The 22,218-nt window shown below is 29.8% G+C and overlaps 1 protein-coding gene across 1 annotated transcript in view; it reads left to right on the top strand.

The window, feature by feature from the left end:
• The window catches only part of LOC113509606 (monocarboxylate transporter 10-like), a 146,213-nt gene that overhangs the window by 18,438 nt on the left and 105,557 nt on the right, over positions 1 to 22,218 (top strand). The window contains exons 2-3 of the mRNA XM_031910723.2: positions 7,432 to 8,163; positions 8,295 to 8,527. Coding sequence (XP_031766583.2) covers positions 7,505 to 8,163; positions 8,295 to 8,527 — 892 coding nt within the window. The 5' untranslated portion in view covers positions 7,432 to 7,504. The remainder of the gene's footprint in view (positions 1 to 7,431; positions 8,164 to 8,294; positions 8,528 to 22,218) is intronic.

Here is a 22,218-nt window from a genome sequence, read left to right as displayed (position 1 = left end):
TAATAAATGTAAGATAAAAACAAGCGAATTATTCCTATCAAATTCGTGTCTATCTGTACGGTAAAACCATTTTTCTAAGCAACTACAATACTTAAAATTGAATCCATCTGTAATCGTAAAGATCATAAAGAAAACAAAAGGTATTCAAATGAGATAAGATAGTAGATATTGAATGGATAATATTGATACCGGTATAAAATTTGTTTGTTTGTTCCTTGGCGCCTTGACAGTTGAACCGATATTTGGAATGAAGGCGACTTTTTACCCCAGTCAATAGATCTTGGTCATACAGATGAAGGCATAACCAGTCTACCTTACATTTATTAACCCTAATATATTACCCACTAGTTTTTGACCCGTAACTTCGTCCGAGGCTTTAGGATATATTAATTGGTAAGAATAAAAAATAGGCCATGTTCTTTTTTGTCCCAAATTATTAGTGTTACAACACATGACATTCGGTTGAGAGATTAAAAATCCAAAAGGTAATAAAAAAAAGAAACTTACATTCATATTTAAAATATTAGTAACAATTAATAAGAAATAAACTTATATGAGTAAAATATTAACACCGGTGAAAAAGATGGCTCATTTTACTCGTTGTACATAGAAAAAAAAATTGGAGCGCGCTTTGACTATAAATCAAACCAGATACAGAATGACCTCTTGCTATATATCAAATGTTGAAAACAAAGAAATGTGTAGAAAGTTACTTTTTTCCGTGTACTCGCATACTGACATAAACCGTTCTAGTAGTGGCAATGAAATATCGTTCACTTAAAAATTCCAGATCAAATAAAATAGTGTTACTTACTATTTAAATAAATTCAAATAAGTAGCCTAGGTAATACTAATGATGACCTATTTCATTGATGGTAAAAGTAATGTATCACGTGATTATATTTGATAAATATTTCCGTTTATATGAACGAATAAATATTTATCATGTAACATTTCAGTGATTGTGATGAAAACTTTCAGTGATCTTCATGTGAGATCAAAGAGTCACATTTAATTTATTAATATTGTAGGACAAGAAAAATTACGAATGAATGAGTGTAGTGAATAATAATTTCTAAAAATTAATCCTGTAGTTTTATGAAAGTTTAAATTCCACATAAGTAAAAAGATATTTTAATCTGTAGATTAAAAAATCAGTATCTAATGAAATTTACAATAAGTTTAGAAATATTTACAATTAGTAAACAATAAGCGGTATTACATAACATGTACTATTATAAGGAAGAAAGATTTGATTGTTTTGTTTGTAAAAGATAAAGTCAAAAATTATTTAATCGGTTTTCAAAATTCTTTCATATATAGAAAGCTACATTATCAGCAAGAAACATAGACTATATATTATTTTCGCAATTTCTATTTAGATATGCGAAGCAGGGCCGGATTGTATTAAAAATGTTTTCCTTCTTAAAATTAATTAACGATCAGTCATTTTCAAAGAGGAACTGCTGGTTGTTTTTCACTAAAATAAAAAACATCAGCCTGTCCCCGATGTAATTTGAATATTAGAATTATTTACAGTTGGACTCCATGCAGAAGATAGCTATTTTCACATCCGAATAAATAGACAAATATCTGCGGGAAAACGCTGCGGAGAAATTAGCCGCGATTTCATTATTACTCTTTACACTTAAGTGAACGCATGATTGATGACGTTATTAAATACAATGAGTTATAAAAATAGGATCCTTCTACGGCGGTGATAATTTATATAGGGAGAAATTTCAAGAAAATATTCTAATCTCATGTTAAGTATCTTGAAAATATTGTCAATATGTGTAATCCAAAATCTCAACGTATTGGTTACAACACAAACTTAATAGCCTAATTTGCTCTATAGCGCCTGTAAAGAAAATTTTTTACACAATTGCCGAAAAGTTATTCAAGTCGCGAAAAATAAAGTTCCCTAAGTTCTGTGACGTGAATATTTCAACTGAAAATTATTTTTTTCTGTTCAAAAAGTTACCTACTGCTTAGTAATAAAATTGAAAAGTATACAGTTTTAATTACAAAAGCGTTTATTCACTATTCAATAAAGAATTTTAGCAAAGTCGATTAATCAATGTCCAACGATAATAGAGAAAGAAAGAAAGGCGTAAATTTGTTTTAACGCTTCAAATGTTATGGTTCATTGAGATAGTTAGCAATTGAAACGTTTCCCTTTTTAGTCGATCTATTGCGATGAAATACATTAAGAAAGAGCGAATAACATAACTATGTATTAACTATTTTACAAGATAGCATGAAACATTTTAGAGCCATTTTCAGAACAGAAGTGTCATGGTTTGCCTAATATTTACAAACACTTTAATTATAGTCATCAAGCATACAGCTCGTCTGATATTAAACTGAAAGTATCATGTTTGTGTTGTCGATTCTGAACCTTGAAGAACCTCATATTATAGTCTCTAGGCAAAACCTCGGTAGAGAGCTCATTCTTCCTGAGCCTTAGATAATACAGGTGAACAAAATCTGTTTACTTATGTCTATCAGCTTCATAGTACCCACAGTATGAACTTTCCTTGGTTTCGTACTAGAATGCTACTGATGCACTGCCATGTGATATATATATTACCAATATTTTATTTTTAACAAAATAAATATTAACACAGGTCAACGACGTTTACGTACATACTCCCTTTTACCAAATATTCATAAAAACTTAAACAAACCTATTTTAACTATTAGAGTATTTTGTTATCGTTTTTTAAACTGAGTAATTAGTATAAAAAAGGACAAAATATTTCAATAGCTATTAGCTAAGGGGTTTGATGTTTTTATAAATAAGGGGATAACTCCATCACCATTAGGTAGCTATGTAATCAGCTATTTTTTAAATGAATATTATTTTATTTTACATTTTAGTCAAGCAAATTTAGATATTTTTTCATAACACATATGGGCTATTTATAATTGTGATTAACATGAAGAAATGGCCAATGCTAAAAATATCTAAGTAGTTGCAGCTACTATAGACGAGAAAAATTTGTAGAGCACTAATGAGGTCAGCGAGCCGAGTTTTTGGCGGGAAATTATTAAGTATTAACGGTTGTTTATTTTAATTTTTGTTAAAGAATGTGTACAATCATTAGAAAAGTAAGTTTAATACTGACAACCGAGAAATGCATGCGATGCCACGGTGACGGAATTTAACAAAAAAAAAATTATTCATCCATTCACAACACCGCTATTTATTTATTAACAAATCAATTAAATAAATCAAGTAATCCTTCGAGATCATTGTTTAGATTTTATTGATGTAACTGCATAAATTGCCTTCATCTATTTCTAGTTAGAAACAGAGCGCATCAGTGTAATGCACTGTACCAATATTCCATTGAAAATAACAAAAATGCGACAAAATTGTTACAGAAATGTATACGTTCAGTAGACTTGACGAGCTGTAACTTCGAAAATGAAGAAAAATATTTCACTTTATATTTGTCTTGATAATACATTTTATAATATAGTTTAGATATTGCTCCTTATACAAAAGACGTATCAATCGATCGTATCGATTTATGCACGTTTTGTATCTTACGAAATACTTCTATGCCCATATATTTAATGCAATTGCAATACCTGCGTCGCTCGTGCGTGAATCACGTTCATTACGCTACGCCGGTACCTTGACCGCTCATACAACACTTGTTCTGCACGCGAACCCTCCATCCCGTAAATAAAAGAGGATAATATCACGATGGCTTAAAAAGACATTACGGAATGGGCATTTGAAGGCAAGGAGTTGTTTAATACAACAAGTATTTAACATTAAGTATTTCACACTAGCTTATGCTCGCAATAGTGTACGCGTGGATTTTTTGAGTTCGTAACTTATTTTAAATAATATGTCATATATACCTAGATTAAATATACACTAGATATGAAATTAAACCTTCAAGAAAAAATTATATATATATATATATATATATATATATATATATATATATATATATATATATATATATATATATATATATATATATATATATATATATATATATATATATATATATATATATATATATATATAATATATATATATATATATATATTAGTAAGATTTATTACAGATATAGATATTATAAATATAGATATTAGTACAAATTTGTACTCACATTTTAAACTATACTACAGTGACATCCCTTATCCATAGTTCTATCCGTTGGACGTAAGATGACCATCAATTTGTCTACACGTTCTACTTCGGAATTTGTGTGTCCTTAGTCCCAGCGCAAAACGTTCGTTGAATATAGATTAAAAAGTATATGATAATACTGCTTTAGGCCACACTATAAAAATGTTTTCCTCTTGTACAATTAAACTGCAGTACTCCACGATCTGTTGCTTTCTACCATAGAGTAGATAAACACATTTTTAAAATAATAATATTTTTAATTTTATTTTGCGTTTATTGTATTATAATGCCAAGTATAACTTGTAATTTCTATAATGTTGATAACAATTACTATCATTAAAATGTAGTTTTCATTCATAATTATAATCTATGCAATGTGATATTAAATCGTCTTACGAATTGAGGAATTGAAACTCTTTAAAAATGTCAACAAGAAAACAGACTTCGGTGTTGCCAACTTTTTAATTAGATTAACTCGTTTGATGGGCGGCAAACGTGCACGCTAGACACGCGTTATTTCATGAAATGTACACTTGTCATTATCATGTTTTTTTCATGCATTCCTTCTAATTAATGAAGAATGAATGCCTTGCTGAAAAGAAAGATTGTAAATATTAGATCTGGGGCAAACGTATAATAATGCTTTATTTATTTTAAAATATGTGTCAATTATATAAAAAAATGGTATTACTAGAACGGAATTATCTAATATTTTAGACAATATTAGATAATACACATACCGAGTTCAGTATGACTTTTTGAATTCTGTGTAATTGGAGTTAATTAATCCACGTAGTTTTCGATTACTGCAAGCCTTTCGTTTGATTATAATAACAGTTATTTAGCAAATCGAATGTGTTTAAATTTTCTCTAAATCAGAGAAATAATTATTGTTATGAGAATCCAATGAAATGACTAAGAAATCACCCAAATCGTAAAGGGAATGTAATGTAAACAGATACTAGCCAACTATACATATGCTCACGTATTGTACAGATTATTTTGTATCAGTAAGATTAATTTATTAGTCACGTCATTATTTGCTAAGTAAAAGATAGAGATTTTTGCTATAAAAGACAGATAGGTCGCTATATTATTCTCAGAATACCCAAATTAATTGAAAATCCTATTGTCTACAAAAACGCAATTTCACAAAAGAAATCCCACATGTAACTACTGACTATGAATAGCTAACTAGACCGAATGATGTCTGAAAAGTTCTGTATTTAAAACCACATTTTTAGTCTTAATACCTATAGCAGATAGTTTCTATTCCATTAATTATTATATTTTTATCTTGTGTGTCTCGAAAATGCTGGTTATCTGATACCATTGTCAAGTAACTGATGTCGTTACACTTTTATAATAAATTTAGTTGTTGACAAATAAAATCTATGTGATCGGCAAAGTTTGTTCGTAGACAGCCCGCATAATACTTAGTTGTCTTTTTACGATGAACTTCTACTTCAACACATGAGAAAACTTTAAGTGTTTCAAAATTTATTATACTGTTTTGTTTTAATATTAAATATAGCATTTTTTCAATCTACTTTAAAAAGCATATTTAAATTCGACTGAAGTTTTATACTTATATTTGATAATTCTATTTGTAATCTATGAATCGGTGAGCTTTACTTTAGTTTATCTTCTATACTAATTTTATCTTTTAAATTTTTTAAAACAAATTTCAAAATATTATAAAACTTATTTTAATCGTTATATATTCGAAAACTGTAGATTCGGAAAATGGTGTCAGTAAATAAAAATAACAATCGCAATCAAATTCACTAATAAAACTAACTTGTAAACATATCGAGAGAGACCAGACGTTTGTTAAATCAATTGGTCAGTATATAAATCTTTCACAAGGAATCTAGAAGCAAATCAGCAATTAAAGTTTGTACAGTGAGATTTAAAACGGATCTATTTTGAGAGACGACCCTGAGTCTTGTATGTCTGATCACTATCACCAACTAAGTTGGGATCACTCTTTCTTGCTTAGCAAAGTGATACGACTACTTACCTCTGACAGACGGAAACTTATTAACCATAATCTTAGAAAGAAAATAAATTTACTTTCTCCTGATTTCGTGAAACTGAGCATCGTTTTTTTTTCCCATGGTCTTATCTGATCTGGGTAACTTTATACTATTAATGTGTCTTTATTGAATTTATACAACTAATTTGAAAATAGTAATACAATTGTAATTTTAAAAAGTAAATAGTTATGTTAAAAGTATTAAGTATAAAATTATAACTTGAATTAAGTATAATTATTCACAGTCACAGAATGCCATTTGTTATAACAAATGACATTCTGTGACCGCTTCCAATCTCAAAATAAAAAAAAAAAGTATTTTTAATAATATTTAATATTTTTATAGGTAAATTATTTTATAGAAAAATAGTAGATAGGTACGTGACATATCGTATTTGTTTTTTTGTATTTGACTTGAAAATACCTTTACAAACTTTCACATTTTATAATATTTTGTAGAAAATAAAATAAAAATCATATTCTATTGTATTACATTTAACCATTTTTCAAAATTGAACCCGATTAAATTTTTTTTCAATCACAATAATATCATAATAATATAATACCTGTTGACATTACGTTTGGATCCCTACGAGTAACTCGCTTCAATTCAAAGGAATTACTTCTGCTTCATTTGCACAAATATTTAACATCGGCAAATCTCTGTGGATATACGTGTGAGCTCGCAGTTTACAGCTAACATTATCCGAAATCTTCTTATTTGCATAACGTTGTATCTCTTGAATATTTCATACAAATCTAAATTAACTTTTCTCAATTTTTAATTAATCAAACGTAAAACACAGTTTAGTTCACTTAAGGTAATATTTATAATTTTAAAATATAGTTGTCATTAATACAATAGCGTACAACTATCCCAAAATTTTAAGATATTTATTATTAGCTATATGTGGCTCTTATTGCGTAGACAAACTAATGTGTCTATGATTCGACGAGCTCTGTTTACGTATTCGTTCGCATGACCGGAATAAAAAGTAGCCTATGTCCTTCTTCACACCAAATATTAATATACGCCAAATTTTACGAGGATTAGTAAACCTGTCAAATAATCAAGACAGATTCGCAATATTATTGTATTATAGATTATATACTTCAGATTTTCCTCGACTTAGATTCAAACAGTTGAGTTAGAATCCAAATTAAATTGGAACGGAAATAGAGAAATATTATTATAATCGTGTATGCTGGCTGTAACATTTTTTATTTTTAATTACAGGTAAAGGCGAGTGAATTTAAAGATATGTGAACAATTTTCAAACGCATGTATTTAAAAATGAGACCAGCAAAGAATGACAATGACGCTCCGCCGGTGTGACAGCTTACCCACGCGACTCAGAGAAGCACCTGTTCCGGCAGAGAGCAACACTCGAACACAGCCTCCGAAAATACCTGACTCTGTCACAGTTCCAAATTTCAACGAACCTTCTAACCGCGACCAAGTTGTAGCCACTTGGAAGTCTCTTCATACAGACATCAAGAAAATAAAAAATGGTTTTCCTACTAGAAATGAACCAGCGAACCGTGGAGCCAACAGAAAAGAGTCCATTACGCACAATTACATTCCCGCTTTTGCATACAAAAAGAGCGTGCGGAGGAAAATCACTTATGATAATCGGCAAGTCGGGGTCAGTTCACAGGAGGTCGATCGTAGCTCCTCATTTCCTCTGGACACGGGCCAAGCGAATATTGAGTGCGGAACCAGAATGGTGCGAAGAAGAACATTATTGCAACGTTTACTACCATGGAAAACTCAAGAGTGCGATTGTCAAGAACGTTATATGCCGAAATATCGACCAGTACCTAGACTACGCGCCGAAGATTTACTATGTACATGCGGTGCTAGTGCTAATAGACTCCAACCTTCGGACAGCAGTAAAAAGTATGGAGAACGCGGTCGCTCTAAAAGTGTAGGCTATGAGGCAGCAAGAGAAGTGACTCAGTTCCGCCGGTTAGTGAAGTGTATCACGTAAGAGATGTGTTTATAAATTGAACTTTTCTATTGAAACGTATTATACACGATCAATAGATGAGTTCTTTTTATAATTAGTGGGTATTTAAGTATAGTGTGTGATGTGATAGGTGTGCAAGTGCTGGTGCCACGGTGGGTGCGGAGACGGCGGCGGCTTTGCGCGCCCGCGCCGCTCTGACCTTAGCTCGCCGGTACTACCCTGAGGGTGGATGGGGGTGGACTATCACAGTCGTCGGAACCATCGTTCAAGTGTTATCACACGGCCTACAACTCGGCGGTGGCACAGGTGCCATAGCGTGCACAGCCGCTGTTAAATATCGAGTGCCGCCTCTTTATACACACGGTAAGTGCAAATTATATTCTTTTATGAACAAATCTAAAAATACAAGCTCCGTAACGATTTAATACTTATTTATAGACTTCGCATGAGGCTTAAAATAGTTCTGAATAATAAATATTAATTGCGTACCAAACAGAGTATCTACTTATGACGAATATGATTACACCTTATGCTGTTTCATATTATACAATTCATACCTACCATGCAAATTCTGAAACGAGTGACATTTATTTAATAGAACTCTACGTCGCGTTGAATGTTGATAATTATAACAGTTTATTGAGTAAATAAGCAAAGACACAAATTAGGAATGACATCAATTAACTATAATCAGAACTTACTGTTTTGATTATAGTTTATAGAGTATCAGTATTCTTATGTTATCCAAATCATAAAAGTTATTATATGTATATAATTATAATATTCATTTAAACTTTATTATACCACTTGAAGTACAAAATATAGTGTTATCAATTATTCATTTCTTTCATGAAGTTTACGCTGATTTCCATACCCACTTTCTAAGTATAATCGTAACATGATAATCAAATTATAATAGTCAAGAGTACGTGCTTTAGTTTCATGGTGATATGTTATTTTTTGGAGCGAAATTAAAGATATTTATGCGGAAGACTTGTGGTTTAAGGAAGATGGTGCAAGTAGTCGCAACTTGCCTTATATCCGATATAACGTTAGATTGTTTAGCGATAAAAGTTCAGAGGACGCAATATATCATGTTACAGCGACGTCAACTGGCCGCGAAGATCGTGTGATTTAACGCCGTTGGATTTTTTGTGGAGTTTTCTTAAGAGCTATGTTTATGTCAACGAAACTGTAAATATTATAATAAAAATTAAAAACAGCTACAATACAGCCTAACACGATCGTATCACTGATACTTACAAAAAATAATAGAAAGCTGCACAAAAAAAAACAGCTTAAACAATCAAAAAATTTAAATTTATTAAATAAAGTATCAATAAATAATTTTATACGAAAGTAAATTAAATAAGACAATTCTTTCAAAAATGAGAATTCGTATTACGTGATAATATTTTAAAAATTCACTAAAGATTATTATACGTCAAAAATATCTTAAAACAAGGATAAGTTAATAGCCAACAGTAGTAGTAATAAAAATTGCACTATAAAATATTTACAAAAATAAAGGTTGTATCTAGTTTATCTTGATCTATGTATTTTTCTCTGAATTATCTATATCCAATTTTATTGTTTATTGTTTGTCTAACAGAGTTTGATAAAATTTTAGGTAACGTATAATATAAGTCACTGTACAGTGGCAAATAAAGAAAATCAAGTTAGAAATGAAATTAACTTCATTTTCTAAAGTTGCTTATGTGACACTGAACATACGAGTGCAAAAGTATATAATTACAGGAAATAACTTTACTAGAGGGTGCGCGTGAATCCACATAAATGCTGCCACGCGTACGTATGATTTATTACAGCCTCGTGTTTCCGATGTATCTGGTGTATCTATAAAACAAATTTGGTGAGCATGTTGCTACAAATGGCGCAGACTTCTCTATCCAATACCGCAGATTGTCTACGACGGAACATCGCGTAATATTCAGAAGGCAACACCTATAATATGAGAGGCATCAAAGATATAAATCAGTATCTAAGTATAAAAAGAATGTCATCGTATTCCATACCAATATTAAAAACGTGATGCGACGACTTGATTTTGCGTATATAGTATTATAAATGTAGATATAAGTTTCGATTCCTATAAGAGAATATCGACTTCTGTCATAGTAAGTTAATATAGGACTAACATGGACACAAATCCTAAGTATCTCTTGTAGAAATGATTATCAATATTGATATTAGATTAACGTTGCCATCACGTAACATATGAGTAAGAAATAATATACTATAACAAACATCAAACAAAAATATACCAACAATATGTTTACCAAAACAATGGATCATCATCATATCAGCTGTTGACTGTTCACTGCCGAAAATAGGTGTCCCTTTACTGCAGGGGTTTTTTTTTGTTTTTTGATGGGTGAAAATGGTATGGTAACCCCGCCTGCGCTAACGGGATACGCTGGCGGAGCACCAGTGAAGGGTGATAGATGAGAATGAAAACAGGCCAGTTAGCCCATCATGATGAATTCATCAGGAATTAACCATGATAGTTTCCAGGGGGAACCGCGTGGAGGTCGACCTGGTTGGGTATATTGCTAGCAATGGGATTCTCAGTCTCCATTACTAACAATCCCTTCCCCCCCTACTGCAGGGGGTTTGCCAGTAGTCGCCATGCTTAACAAGCGAATTGGCAACCGCAGTTAGGCATTGGCGATGTGTGTGGCGCGAGACGCTATTGCCTATCTCTCGATCATTAAGTTCCCTTAGTCGCCTAATTCGACACTCACAAGTATGAAGGGATAGCCTTCATGATGAACATCTTTATAGTATGTAAGTATTCGCTTGCGAGAGAAGAAAATGAGAACGATTTCAAACTTCGAATTTCTTGCAAATTGGTTTCGCTCACAAATATATACATATATAAACTCAATTGTTCTTCAGGCAAGTGGACCGAGCGCCGCCGTGTCCATTTTTATCTATAAATATGTTTGGCAAAACAGCGACTTAAATTTTATTGTTCAAACTAATGGCTTTGACTTGCTCCTATTATAACAAAAAATATATCGTTATAAATAAACTTCTGTTAACTGAACTTGTTAGTTTTATCTAATTAACAGTTGACACAAAAGTGTACCTATAGTGCATTTTGTTGTTACTGCCCTACCTAACTGTAACTACTGTCTATAAAAACAAAACAAACTTTGTAAAAGTTATTTCTACATTTACTGTGCTAACGACTTATAGGTATGTGTATTGAAAAAAGAAAAAATAATTATTGTGAATCTAAAAACAGATATGTTTTATATAATAATTTATTTATACCAACCGTTAGTTCTAAAATCTCTAACATCATTTTCATGTATATTTTCTTGTTAAATACAGTTTTTAAACAAACACTTCTAAAAAATACCTTTCATCATACATTTCAGTAGAATAATATTTACTTTGTTTTTTATTAAAAATTATAGTTAAAAAGTACTTATATTATTTCAGTATTTCAACTAATTGACAGTGAGTTGATGATCCTTGTACCGTGTACGAGTATTCTGTCAATATGCCAATAACATTTAGTGCCGGTTATCGCTAAATATTTAATTATAAACAGCACTGCAGTAATTAAAAATATACTTAAGTAAAACTTAAATTGTACAATACAATTTCTATACTTAAATTTTTTTATACATAAAAGGTACATAAGGGAATAACTTTGTACGGCCATCGTTACTTTTAATGTAACTTTATAGTGCAGTACCGCTCGAATTTTAATTAAACATTTATGATTGATAACTTTTGTTACAAGTAATATCAGAGCTGAGTAATTGAGTTTTAAATTTAACAAATTTATTTATAGATATTTGTATAATTTTAACTATTTCAGCTGCAATATTGCTGGATACAATAAGATTTATTTCTTTTAAACTGAATAAAAATATACTGTTCTCTCTTTAACTCACGCTATTTATATTATTATATGTTTTAAAAGGGTTTAACCCTTACATTTATTTATTTTAATTATAGTCGAACTTATTACATTTTTATAGATTTTTTTATTAGATCAAGAATAGGGGTACTATTCGAAATAAACGATAAAATTAACAGTTAAGTAGAGCCTAATTAACTTAGCATAAATTTCAATTCCTGATCCTTCCACATTTTTATTTTAACAATACTTAATGGAGAAGGAGGTATATTATCAATAACAAAATACTATAACATCATGTAGTTTAGTATTGACATAACTACCAATAAAAAAGAGGAACTTGCAGTGTTTATCGCTACCTAGTTTGTGCCGATGACTTTTTTACAATCTTCACCCTGTAAAAGGAATGGTTAGTATCTAAAAGCAATTTCTCTTTTCTACTTTGAAAACCGTGTGTAAAGAAACAGGACAAATAGTGAGTTCGATTTTATGGGATGACGGTTCTCTATGACATTTCTATTGATCTGTCTATTATCCCGCTCTATCTACGTAGTTATTGTTGAAATGTTTAAAATAAAATCCTTTTTCCGGTCCGGTTACCCTCCATCAGACAATATTCAACCTATTTCCTGCGTTTGAACTTTTTTATTTTATTATGCTGTAACAACGTCTAAAAGAATCGCTAGATCAAGCGAAACAAATTAATATTTTATATAAATATACCATTATTGAAATTAATATTAATTCCCTGCATATTATAAAAGTTCAAAATTATAAATTGTTAAAATATTATGCATAAATAAAATTTAAAATATTTGATTGATTTCAATGTATTTTAATATTTTCGGACAGTATTTTTTTTTTAATAAAATAATTGAAAATTATTATCTATATTAAACCTCATTACTTACCTACCTATAATTATCGCAACAACAAACATAGTAAGATTATTACATTCGCATTTGTCTCTTTTGTATCTATTATATATGTGCAAGTATATACTTCCTGTATAGGTATACAGCTTTTTAATTAAAACTTTTGATCATCGTATTCGCTGCATTTATATGGAAACAAAAGACATCTGACCTGTTCCATATATTAATGGAATGACATCATACAATCTACTACTACTAGCTCGTTACACTTTCATAACATCTTTAACCTCATAACAACAGCGTCTAATTATTTTAGTGAGATCAGTAAATCTGTGTGCATTTATCGACTGTCAGAAAGAAGCGGTTGCTCATGTATTCAATTGCATTTAATCAAATTTGACAATTATAGAATTTTCCAAATTATATTTTGACGCTTGTATTACAGCTCTTAAATTGCCACTTTCAAGAATTAATCTGCTTGATCGCTTATTATATCAGAGATTGCTCTGAATTTCTTTACCTTTAGGGACATATTTAAAGCTGATTCTCTAAGAAAAAATGTAGAGATAATACCTGTCCGTAGGGGAAATTCTATAGAATATAGCATGATTTATTTAATTTACATTGAAGATTAATGTAAGCTACATACCTATTACAATATCTGACAGATAATAGTTCAAAGGAAAAGTTTTAAAACAATGATTGGCAATATTTTGTTGATTGATGAGTTGCGAATGAAGAGTTTCGCGTCTTCTTGTTCCCGTATTTCAATGATCGAGCCTTTATTAATGAAATATAATTGAATCTCCCCGTTATTTTAGTGGGAGTGGGCCATTGTCTTTATTAAATACCAAACTATAACGTTCTGTCATCCTTATTACTTTGTTCTATTTTTTACAAGAATTTAGTGACGGTAGTAGCACAGTGTTCTATTCTATATCCAATATTGTTTATTAGTTACAATAAATACTCGTATGTATATTGTACGTCGTACATAAGTATGTATGTGGGCGATGTGAGCATCGGAGGAGTAAAATGTACGATAAACTGATGACAGCAACCAATCTAGTCTCAGTGATGACTTATACAATACGAGTAGTAGTAGAACCAACACATCGTCCTACCATAAAAATAAATAATCTAGTCCTACACTGTTAACCGTATACAAAATCTCAAAATAACTCAAGAGGATCGTGCTTAGAATTTCACTGTGTTACTGAATCGTAAATGAGGTTCTACGTTGAAGAATCAAAGTGACTGATAATCTGACTGTCTCATTTCGCGACATGTGTTTCAACTCTAAATCTAACATCTTCAGGTAAATTATAAGATTGCTGCTCGGAGCCTAATGTTAACTGCTTGGTACATTTGTAGTTTGGGCGCCTAACGTGCGTGAACGAGGGGAAAGGGTTTGTTAGGAATTGAAATTGACGCCCCTATTGTTAGCAATATACCCTATTAGGTCGATCTCCACGTGGTTCCCCCTGGAAACCATCGTGAACAATTCTTGTTGAATTCGTCACGATGAGCTAACTGACTTGCTTCATCCTCATCTATTATCCTTCACTGGTACCCCGCCGGTGTATACCGAGAGCGCGGGTGGGGTTACCATTCCATTATCACCCATTAAAAAAAAACGTGCGTGAACAAAATGGCATGATTGGAGATTGATGGACAATATGGAACGTTATGAAGCTTCTAGCAGTAATAGTGGTTGTCAATCATTAAGTGTTAGTAGTCACATACATACTAATTGTAGCAGGATTAAACAAAATAATTCTAACCAAATAACCTTAAAATATCTTGCAAGTAGTCAGTGGATGTAGCCAGCTCGGAACAGTTCCTTATTTCTGCTGTTATCTCAGACTATTATTTCTATGTATATTTATTTAACCTGCGCAAAGGGACTTGTAATTAAAATTACTCAGGTTATGAAATTTTTAATTTCTTCATATTAAATCAAGTTGTAGTTACAAAAAGCTACCCACTTATAGCAATATTCTTTATTGGCACTTTATACTTTTATTTTCAGGTTTTAGCTTTTTTGTTAGCAAAAGTTTTTGTCTTTAAATTATATCTCGACTCCTAAACCTCTTATTAATTTGTGTAGGTACTTCAGTTACCAGAAAAAGTTATCAGATCATATTAATCAAAATCTGCGTATTTATCTGCAAACAGAATAGTATTATGTTATCCATAAATAAACAAATAAAATATTTTTTTTTTCATGAAGTTAATATAAAAAAGTAAAAACTTGTACCTTTAGGTATTATATCAAATAAGTATGCCTTATTTATCAAATCCAGTTATTGAGTTAGTTGCTAATTTTATATAAAGATATATTATGTTCATTTCTAATAGTCTTAAATACTTACAATAAATAATAATGTCTATATGCATATATAACGGGAAATTAATGAACTCACTGTGTTTTTGTCGTTTCCGAAATTCTTTCGATTACATCCGAAAGTTTCTTCAGGGAGCGTTTATGTAGACATCGGATAAAAAAAAATATAATTTTTAAAAATAATATAAATAATAATACTTATAATACAATCTGTTGTTAAATAACTACAATAAATTGACTTCATACATTTAAAATATTTAAGAATGACATTTACATAGTTTAGCAACAATTTAGACCCATTAGCAATTTTGGATAACACAGATGATAGGTAAAATTACTAAAAATATATGTTTTGTAGATTTTCTATAATATATTACGATTTTTATTTCAGTGTTTGTTTAATAAAAATGCATATTTTTAACTTAATATACATGATTAATAGGTTCTTACTTCGATTACTTTTTAAACAAAACAAAATCAATATATATTTTATGAGAAAGGAGTTTATAAGTTTTTTTACTAAGACTTACATATTACAGCAAAAAATCTTATAATAGCTTATTTATTGAAAAATGCATTTAAATTAGTTATTAATAAATAAATATTAAATTAGTAATAATAAAATATATTATTTTAATAGCATACACACGAACAAAGATACAACTATTTTTCTCATTTTTAGAAATCAATAATAATTTGAATTTAAATTATTATTATTAGTTAAATTGAAAAGAAAAATACTATGAAAAGTACAAGCGAATTCAGAATTTCCTTAGGTTGATAAGGAATATTAAATCAGTAGTTAAAAATAAACTAAAAGAAGACCATCTAGAATCGATTGCGAACGAAAAAGAGAATGCTATTTTAGTCTCAGTGATTCAGATAAGTATCGACTTTAAATAGTACTTTAAGTAGATATTAGGGGTGTTGATTGTTGGCACTTAGTAGAATTTCGAATTTAAAATCATTGCGCAATAATATTATATTTTCTTTTATTATTATTTCAGCCATTAACTGTCCACTGCTTAATATATGTAAGCCTCCGCCATAAGTGATAGTTTATCAGTAGTTACCACACTTTGCAGGCAGGTTGGCAACCGCAGCTCGGCTTTTAGAGATGTTTTAAGAGGGACGATGTTGTCCATCCCTCACCCTCCCTTAGTCAACTCTTAGAACACCCACAAGAAAGAAATGGATGGTCTATTCTATGCCAGGATCACACGGCGATAAAAATATTATACTAATTTATAATTTTACCTTTATACCTAATAATCGACTTTGCCGTTTAGTAATCAAATTTTTCTTTCTTATACATGTTAGTAAAAAAGGGCACTGCTCTTTTTATGTTTTATTTTTCTTCACCATTTACATCATTAAATGACAATACTAATATGATAAAGCTTAATTAATCCAGTGTTGAAACTTTAACATATTATGTCTTCACAGCCTTTTCATTTCAATAAAACTTTTATTAATAAAATATTGCAATAAAGAATTCTGAATCCGTGAAACTTAATCTCATTATTTCTTCCTGTTTTTGTGGTCTAGTATAATTATTATTTATTTATCAATGAATAAAAATAAACCTTATAGACAGGGCAATCAATTCTAAATTTAATATAAATAAATAAATACTTAAGGGCCTATATTACCAAATTTTCATAACAAGAAGCGCTTAACCATAATTGACTTGCTTATTAAAAACAATAACGATACATATCATAACACAATTACAAGAATATAATTAGATGAATCCAAATAAAAAAATAATTAATCGCCTTAGGTAGAAACAGAGCATATACCATCCACTGTTTCTTATGTTCTGAGACTGCGTCAGATATCATCGTCATCGTCAGATATATATAATATCTGACGCAATTTCAGAGCATTCATTATTTAGTTAATTTAGGAAATTTTTAACTTTCACGTTGTTTATACATATTTTAAGAATATTATTGTTTGTTATGTCCATGCGGACAAGCTTTTATAAACTAAACTGCTAATAATATCTCACGAAATATAAAACCCAAGATCTCTGTTTACTGAAGGTTGAAATATGCCTAAATCTAAGTACTTGCAGTCCTAAATAAACTCTACTTAAGCACACAGCGTGATTTGTTGATTTAATATTCTGCTAAAATGCTTTTACAGCAGTATAACGGGCGTCACAATTTATACTTGCTAGAGGCAACTGGATAAAACAGTATATTGAATTGCCAATTACTTGCCGATAAGGATTTATTTACAAGCTCAAATATTATTAGTTTAAAAATAAAGTTGTTGTGGGCGTTGATTAAAAAAGTAATCAACATTGCCATTCAAATATTGCTTAAAATATATTATGAAATACAAATTATAAGCTTAGGTACTATCAAAGCTATATTTTCCATTAAAATATTTATGCATTTAGACTAAATATTTGAATGAACACAATCACTGGAATTACGAATCAAATGTGTGACTGTAGAGCCAACATACAACGGATTATTAGATTTAGTTAAGGACGTAGCCTTTTAGTGAAAATTGCAAAATTAGTATTAGTAGTCTCAACAAGAAGAACTTTTAAATTGTAAATAATAAGAGCCCATTAAGCTACAACGCTCTTGAACAACGCTAATGTAGCTTCCGTGGAAAAGTCAGCAGCTTTCCACGAATCAGTGACATTTGCTATTACGTTTAAATGAACCACATGAACATCTTTATGAGTATTCTACGAAGCAACTCGCATTCGTATTAAATGAATTTTTATTACCGATTTTACTCACAAGCTTCCTCAAATTAAGTGCACTGCCATTATTTATTATCATTTGAATGAAAAGCCTCAAAAGTTTGGGAACTACTGCTCTTGAATATTAATTGGATACTTTTATATAAAATAACAAGACTTTTGTACATTTGGAGTAAGCGAAATTCATACACAAAAATACGCAGATTGCCCTTATATTTTTCCTGATTTAAATTCGTACTCGATATTTCATCTTCATTCAACATACATTTTTAAATTGTAGTTAAACTGTGGTAGAAACTATGGGATTATAAAAAGAAGGTGATAGTTTTAAAAAATATATACCCTCATATATATTTTTTAAAAGTACAAGTACGTGATACATTAGTCAATTTTGTACTGATAATTATATATATTTTTACAATTAAAATTGTTTGCACTTGTGTTTGTTGCATATTAATTTAGTAATGATAAAATCACTGTTATTAGTAAAGATTTTTTTTATCTTTTTTATTTAGAGGCTTTTATTCTATAAGGATATGTCAGCCTCATCGTACACAAATCTTAGAAAATACCTCACATACTTAAAACATTAATACATAAATAAATAATACATAATATCTTAGTAGTTTATTTTAATAAAGGGAATTATTGATACAAAAATATAGTAATTAAAGATTTTGCCATTCCGGAATGTATATTTGAAAATAAACCAATCTCCTGTCTATATTTCTGTATCAATACTTCCCTTTGTGTTTTGTATTTCATACATTCGGATATCATATGCTGAACATCATCCAATGTATTACAAAGATTAATTCTAAAAAATATTATTCACAGAAACTTTAGAGTGTATTCTATAGATTCCGTGAATAATATTTTTCTAATCCAGAATTTTAGTTATAAGTACTGTATTCTAATATACTATATATATTTAGAAGTAGCCTATATGCTTTCTTAAAGTTTTTTCATACAATACAGGTACAAATTTCAAATAAATCGTATTACCGGAATTCAAGCAAACTTACTTATCGACTTTTTTGGCAATTTCATAAAAAATACCACTCAATAAAGGGGAAATTGCATAAGCAATTTATTTCATCTACGATATTTTTACGACAGATTACTAATAAATAAACCAATTTTCTTTTCTTTCATGAGGAAAGAATAGAAAATTATTATTAGTAATCTGCTATGTATTATTTATAGTTTCAAATATATAAGACGAGAAAACGAGAAAAGAAAATTATTTATATTTACCTTTGTAAATAGAACACGATCTGTCTTACATTAATTCAATGAACATTGCATCTTTATGTTCATCTCATAATCTATTTCAAAGTAATGAACATGTCAGAATCGCTGCCTAGATAGCTAATAATAAAATAAATAATTACTGTCGTAATTCGTAGCAGTTACATAATATATCTTGGGAAATTGCGAATAGTTAAATTCGCAACATGCATATTTCTTGAAAGTTATTTTCAAAATAATTTATAGTTTAATAGACAAATAGATAGATTTTTTTATTGTTTCTTCTAAAAGATTATAGTAGTAAACTTATTATAAATACATACAATTTCAAGAAAAGATCACACTAAGAATATTTAATAAGGTATTTAGTTAATAAAAAACTATTTCCATTCTGATAAAAATATCGCGTGAAATATTAATAAAGCATGTTCAATTCGGTCTTGATCAGTTTTTTATACAAATTAGTCACATTTAATCATAATTACAACATACTTTTTTTTTTTAACACGGACTTAATTTTTCTCATGACATTTTGCTTTAAATTTACATTCGTATACAAATAGTACCCATAGTCCTGTATTACGGGACGCTCCATAAAATGCACGATGCATTTATGTGGTGCATACAATGACTATTTTAACTTTTAAAATATTTTTGTTTTATCTATTACATAATATTTGTATAGCTACATACTTTGCTTTATATTATCAGCATTATAAACAGACACTTAAGTAATTTTTACATTTCTCGAATAAGTAAATTTAATCTAACACACGATGGACGTATTTTAATACAATCCTTTCTAATATTATAAATGTAAAAATGAGTTTGTTTATTTGGTAACTTATAGAGCCTTAACGGCTTAACCAATCGCTATGGAATTTGGTATAAACGTACTACATGAGACGGAGAAGACTACTTTTAATTCCAGTCAGTAAATATATAATAGTCACGCAGACGATGTCGCGGATTAAAGCTAGTAATAAATAAATTATGTAAATGTCATTGAAGTTTACATAGAAAAATATTACACAAATTAAAATTTTTTTGCTTGACTTAACAAGCTTTCATTAAAGCGCGAAGTAATATTGAAAGCCTTGACGATTATATCGGTAGCTATCTAGATTTTTTTTAATATCAACGAGTAACTACTCGTAAATATAAGGTAAGTGCACCTATTTTGATATTTACGTTCGTACAACTTAAATTAAATTAGACAGTAGTCTGTCCTTGACTAGAAACTTTCCTATACCAATCTTAGTAGAAGGTGATAAACAATCTGTAACCTGATGGAAAGTGATACTGGCGCCCATACATGTGAATATATATTATTCACATGTATGGGACATAGATATGTCTAATGTGATATTACCTATTCAAGGCTTCCCTTATACGATGCCTTACTAAAGGAACTAAGATCTTTGAGATCGTACTGGCTTCGGATTGAAATACAACAACATAACTGTGTTACAGATATAGGTCGAAATTGCCCTAAATCCTTAATTTTTTATTTTTATCTTTTAATCTTCCACTAATCCTATATGACTATAATCTTTACTAATATTATAAATGTGAAAGTAAGTTTGCTTTTTTTGTGGTTGAGTTGTGAAAGTATCAAGAGATAACTTTGTATATGATAGGTATTATTTGGGATGAAGAAGCATATATCCCAATCAATTAACAAATTCCGGCCACGAAATCGCGGGTAAAAACTAGTATTAGGTATTATAAATTTTACAAGTTCGTAAATAAAAATATTACTTGATTACTCCAGGATTTAGATCTGTGTTACCCAATTATGATTAAACAGATGAAACGGATTTAAATGTTTTTTTTTTTATAAAGACAAGGCACTGTAGTATCTCGTAAGATTATTATTATTGAAAGAGGGACTCTTTTCAGGCAGAAAAGCTTGTGACGCTACGACCTTTCTATGATCTTTTGTGCTCGTCCAACTCATAGGATACTTTCTATTAAAACCATCAATGTGAAAGTTTCTAAATATCTTAAGATAATTGTTACTCAATCACGCTGAAAAGATGTGAACGGATTTGACACTAAGCCATCCTCCGAAATACAGAAAATGAAGACAGTCTAGTAACATTAAAGAGAAAATTTTCCACTAAAAATAGATAAACCATTACTTAATCACTCGTAATTCATTATTATTTAATGAATGTAAACCCTCTTAAATTTATATGATATTGTACATTAAATTCAATTAAGAAGGTTTATACCGTAAGACTGGAAAATGCTCTCATAGTGAACAAACACATTAATTAGTATAATAATTACATATCTAGTAAGTTTCATTTTCAACCGACTTAAAGAAGAAGGAGGTTCTCAATTCAATTGTACTTTTTTAAGTTTGTTACCTAATAATTTCGTTAGTTATAAATCCTTTAGGATTTTTCTCTATTTGAAAGAATAAATTTATACATTGGTTCCATAGAAATTATATCTAAAACGATTTCAAAATTTAGTAAAAATTAAAAGTATTCTAGTAATCAATCAAAGCCACACTAATTATTTAGTAATATCGACTATTTTATTTTTGAAAATTGAATACAGCATACGTTGCCACGCACCAGTATAAACAGAACCGTAGGTATCTATGGTTTAAACGCTCTTAGGAAAATCTGTCCTTCGATAATTTCTCTATCTATTAGAGCTCCAGCAATGCGTAATCTGCGAACCCCGATGACTGGGAGATAGATGTTGATGGATGATCCGGCACACGATTAACTCTCCCACTGATAAGTATCTGTAATGGCAACGTGATTTTGCAGTTATTATTACTCATTCGCTTACTCCTTGTGAATTTCCTTCTAATTAATAATTTTCTTAGGAAACCCTCTATAATGGCACTTAGTTATATTATCTTAATAAAACCTATATTTAATCCACTTAAAGTAGTGTAAAAGCCTTCCAATTAACACATTTTACTTCTTGTTA

This window comes from Galleria mellonella, unplaced genomic scaffold, assembly GCF_026898425.1.
Source record: "Galleria mellonella isolate WM207_F2 unplaced genomic scaffold, CSIRO_AGI_GalMel_v1 utg57, whole genome shotgun sequence".
NCBI lineage: Eukaryota > Metazoa > Arthropoda > Insecta > Lepidoptera > Pyralidae > Galleria > Galleria mellonella.
Note: the sequence above shows the minus strand (reverse complement) of the source record. Positions and strands in the feature narration are given on the sequence as shown.